Here is a 5,000-nt window from a genome sequence, read left to right on the forward strand (position 1 = left end):
TACCAGTAGTAGTAATAGTACCAGTAGTAGTACCAGTAGTAGTAGTAGTAGTAGTAGTACCAGTACCAGTAGTAGTAGTAGTACCAGTACCAGTACCAGTAGTAGTAGTAGTAGTAGTAGTACCAGTAGTAGTACCAGTAGTAGTACCAGTAGTAGTAGTAGTAGTAGTAGTACCAGTAGTAGTAGTAGTAGTAGTACCAGTACCAGTACCAGTAGTAGTAATAGTACCAGTAGTAGTACCAGTAGTAGTAGTAGTAGTAGTAGTACCAGTACCAGTAGTAGTAGTAGTAGTACCAGTACCAGTACCAGTAGTAGTAATAGTACCAGTAGTAGTACCAGTAGTAGTAGTAGTAGTAGTAGTACCAGTACCAGTAGTAGTAGTAGTACCAGTACCAGTAGTAGTAATAGTACCAGTAGTAGTACCAGTAGTAGTAGTAGTAGTAGTAGTACCAGTACCAGTAGTAGTAGTAGTACCAGTACCAGTACCAGTAGTAGTAGTAGTAGTAGTAGTAGTACCAGTAGTAGTACCAGTAGTAGTAGTAGTAGTAGTAGTAGTACCAGTAGTAGTAGTAGTAGTAGTACCAGTACCAGTACCAGTACCAGTAGTAGTAATAGTACCAGTAGTAGTACCAGTAGTAGTAGTAGTAGTAGTAGTACCAGTACCAGTAGTAGTAGTAGTAGTAGTACCAGTACCAGTACCAGTAGTAGTAATAGTACCAGTAGTAGTACCAGTAGTAGTAGTAGTAGTAGTAGTACCAGTACCAGTAGTAGTACCAGTACCAGTAGTAGTAATAGTACCAGTAGTAGTACCAGTAGTAGTACCAGTAGTAGTAGTAGTAGTACCAGTAGTAGTAGTAGTAGTACCAGTACCAGTACCAGTAGTAGTAATAGTACCAGTAGTAGTACCAGTAGTAGTAGTAGTAGTAGTAGTAGTACCAGTACCAGTAGTAGTAGTAGTACCAGTACCAGTACCAGTAGTAGTAGTAGTAGTACCAGTACCAGTAGTAGTAGTAGTAATAGTACCAGCACCAGTACCAGTAGTAGTAGTAGTAGTAGTACCAGTACCAGTAGTAGTAGTAGTAGTAGTAGTAGTACCAGTACCAGTAGTAGTAGTAGTAGTAGTACCAGTACCAGTAGTAGTAGTAGTAGTAGTACCAGTACCAGTACCAGTAGTAGTAGTAGTAGTAGTAGTAGTAGTACCAGTACCAGTACCAGTAGTAGTAGTAGTACCAGTACCAGTACCAGTAGTAGTAGTAGTAGTTATAGTAGTACCAGTAGTAGTAGTAGTAGTAGTAGTAGTAGTACCAGTACCAGTACCAGTAGTAGTAGTAGTAGTTATAGTAGTACCAGTAGTAGTAGTAGTAGTAGTACCAGTACCAGTAGCAGTACCAGTAGCAGCGTACCGGTGTCTCTCGTCCCTGTGGTCCGGCGTGTGGTCTCTGGTGAGCTTCTCGGCTCGTCCCTTCCTGCACAGCAGCGCCCGGCTGTCTCCGGCGCTGCCGACCACGAGCTCCACGCCGTCACGCAGCACGGCGACCGTCGCGGTGGTGCCGGCTGTCAGAAAGGAGGCTGGAGAGGAAGACTTGATGAGAATGTAGTAGTATTATGATTTATACTTTAATCTGGTCGTGTTCAATACTGTGGTCTCACTATTAATATTTCCTTTATACTTATAAAAGTGTCAAACTGTGCCGGTGAAAGAACTATGAAGCGATGGACATCACCAAGACAGCAGTAAATGCCTGATATATTAAAACAATAAGAACATAGTAACTACAACATTTAACAAAGTGGACAAACAATACATACAAATTCTAGAGACTGTCGGAAAGTTATTTAAGTTTGCTTTCCTTTCATTTGTGTTCACGTATCGTCACGTTGTTGCGTCACGTTGTTGCGTCACGTTGTTGCGTCACGTTGTTGCGTCACGTTGTTGCGTCACGTTGTATCGTCACGTTGTATCGTCACGTTGTATCGTCACGTTGTATCGTCACGTTGTATCGTCACGTTGTATCGTCACGTTGTTGCGTCACGTTGCTGCGTCACGTTGTATCGTCACGTTGTATCGTCACGTTGTATCGTCACGTTGTATCGTCACGTTGCTGCGTCACGTTGCTGCGTCACGTTGCTGCGTCACGTTGCTGCGTCACGCTGCTGCGTCACGCTGCTGCGTCACGTTGTTGCGTCACGTTGTATCGTCACGTTGTATCGTCACGTTGTATCGTCACGTTGTATCGTCACGTTGTATCGTCACGTTGTTGCGTCACGTTGTTGCGTCACGTTGTTGCGTCACGTTGTTGCGTCACGTTGTTGCGTCACGTTGTATCGTCACGTTGTATCGTCACGTTGTATCGTCACGTTGTTGCGTCACGTTGTATCGTCACGTTGTTGCGTCACGTTGTTGCGTCACGTTGTTGCGTCACGTTGCTGCGTCACGTTGCTGCGTCACGTTGCTGCGTCACGTTGCTGCGTCACGTTGCTGCGTCACGTTGTTGCGTCACGTTGTATCGTCACGTTGTATCGTCACGTTGTATCGTCACGTTGTTGCGTCACGTTGTTGCGTCACGTTGTTGCGTCACGTTGTTGCGTCACGTTGTTGCGTCACGTTGTTGCGTCACGTTGTTGCGTCACGTTGTTGCGTCACGTTGTTGCGTCACGTTGTTGCGTCACGTTGTATCGTCACGTTGTATCGTCACGTTGTATCGTCACGTTGTATCGTCACGTTGTTGCGTCACGTTGTTGCGTCACGTTGTTGCGTCACGTTTTTGCGTCACGTTGTTGCGTCACGTTGCTGCGTCACGTTGCTGCGTCACGTTGCTGCGTCACGTTGCTGCGTCACGTTGTTGCGTCACGTTGTTGCGTTACGTTGTTGCGTTACGTTGTTGCATCACATTGCTGCGTCACATTGTTGCGTTATGTTGTTACGAGCGTTATGTTGTTGCGTTATGTTGTTGCGTCACGTTGTTGCGTTATGTTGTTGCGTCACATTGTTGCGTCACGTTGTTGCGTTATGTTGTTACGAGCGTTATGTTGTTGCGTTATGTTGTTGCGTCACGTTGTTGCGTTATGTTGTTGCGCGCGTTACGTTGTTGCGTTACGTTGTTGCGTTACGTTGTTGCGTTACGTTGTTGCGTTACGTTGTTGCGTTACGTTGTTGCGTTACGTTTCTGTGTACAAGTACTTGTGCGAGTGTCTCACCGTTGTTGAAGTAGTTCAGGTGTGCGTGTAGACCCTTGTCGACGTCTAGAAAGGCTTTCTTTAAAACTTTCTCCAGGTCGTCCTCCTCCTCAAGAGCGTCTCTGTTCAAAAACAGTCAATAATGTTTTGAAGTGTAACAGCTGAAATGTTGTGTTGTGAATATTATCAGACAAATCCTCAACCTGATGAACTTCTCCATGAAGGTGTAGCAGTAGTCGGCGGCGTGCGGACCGCCGTGGCCGTCGAACACGGCGAAGTACAGCAGGTTGTCATGGATACGGGCGACACGGAGACGGTCCTCGTTCTGCTTCCTGAGACCCAAAACAGACGCACTGCCGACCCGGGACAGACCGGCCTGAGAGGGTGAATTCACCTCGTCATCCATTGTCCATCTATTCATACTCTCAAGTATTCATATAATAAATCCATCCTTGTGTTTATTATTCATCCATTCATGTATTCAACCATTTAGCCAAATATGTATTCATCCATTCATTCATCATTTAATTCATTAATATATCTATTATTGACTCCAGTTACTGGTCTGTTCATCCATTCATCCATCATTCACCCGTCCATCCAGTGACCTGAGGGATGGCTTTTCCATATCTGATGCTGGAGGGCAGCAGAACCGGTTCTTCTATCCTGTTGTCCCAGATCCCGAATGAGTCCCATGTGACCGACCCGCTGGCCCGCCGCACGCCCGCCCCCCCAAATGAAGCCCCGCCCACCTGCAGGGGCGACCAATCAGGCAATTAACCATCAATCATAAGTCATGGCTAAAACGACGTGGCACAACGATACACACGGCGTCCAGGAAGTAATACTCAGGTAGAAATACTTATTGTACTACAAGTATTATCAACAAAATGTACTAAAAGTATCAAAAGGAAAAGCACTCAGAACGGCTTCTTTCAAAGTGTTTTAATAGAACATTACAAGTACAACTATTGTAATGTTGTAGTTCATACTTTGTGTACTACTGGGTATTAGTAGTATACACTGCATGGTATCATACCTCAAATAAGAAATACTTTTAAAGTCTCCACAAAGGAATCTGTTCCGCAGTTAAAGACAAAGACACACAACCATAAACGCAGTTCCCCTGTGGTAGAAGTAGAAGTACGTGTGTCAGTACCTGAGCTGTGCAGGTGTGTCTGGTGAGGGTGGAGCATCCAGAGCGCAGCAGATTGAGCAGAACTGGAGACGACATCACCAGGTGAGGAGGAAACACCTGGACGGGCTTTCTGAAACGTGATGTTACTCTTTTTGTCCGAAACCCAAAGATATATTTAATCTACGACGATGGAAGAAGTATTCAGCGTCGGTAAAAGTACTAATACTACACTTTAAAAATACTCTCCTGCAAGTTAAAGTCCTGCATTCAAAACCTCACTGAAGTAAAAGTATTTAATCGTCATTAACTGTGCAGTAAAAGCTCCGGGGTTCAGATTTCCCATCATGTTTTAGTGTATAAATAGACTGTAGACGTCACAGCTTTGGGTTTAACAACATGTCCACGCTTCATACACACAAAGTCCTTCACTGGTTTTAAGTGTGTATTGGTTATTGGGTTTCTGGAGCTTTTATTTTGAAGGATGGGTACGACCAAGGTGAAAAATAAAAGCACAATACGCTATAAAAAAAGCACACCATTAGAAGGTGGAACAAGAAGTACTCTGATCCTTACTAAAGTAAAAGCCACTGGGTACACAATACTCTCAAGAACAACAGTCTCATTGTTGAAGCATGAATGTGTTTTTTAATGTTGCAGCTTTATATCCAACTTATACAAATAAATA

The 5,000-nt window shown here is 44.4% G+C and overlaps 1 protein-coding gene across 1 annotated transcript in view; it reads right to left on the bottom strand.

Annotated features, from left to right (window-relative positions):
- The window catches only part of si:ch211-149b19.3 (protein phosphatase 1K, mitochondrial), an 8,607-nt gene that overhangs the window by 2,546 nt on the left and 1,061 nt on the right, over positions 1-5,000 (bottom strand). The window contains exons 2-6 of the mRNA XM_034556888.1: positions 4,337-4,445; positions 3,786-3,929; positions 3,381-3,553; positions 3,199-3,299; positions 1,404-1,569 (exon numbers count right to left, since the gene is read on the bottom strand). Of these exons, the coding sequence (XP_034412779.1) occupies positions 1,404-1,569; positions 3,199-3,299; positions 3,381-3,553; positions 3,786-3,929; positions 4,337-4,411 (659 nt within the window). The 5' untranslated portion in view covers positions 4,412-4,445. The remainder of the gene's footprint in view (positions 1-1,403; positions 1,570-3,198; positions 3,300-3,380; positions 3,554-3,785; positions 3,930-4,336; positions 4,446-5,000) is intronic.

This window comes from Cyclopterus lumpus, chromosome 18 (genome assembly GCF_009769545.1).
Source record: "Cyclopterus lumpus isolate fCycLum1 chromosome 18, fCycLum1.pri, whole genome shotgun sequence".
NCBI classification, from domain to species: Eukaryota; Metazoa; Chordata; class Actinopteri; order Perciformes; family Cyclopteridae; genus Cyclopterus; species Cyclopterus lumpus.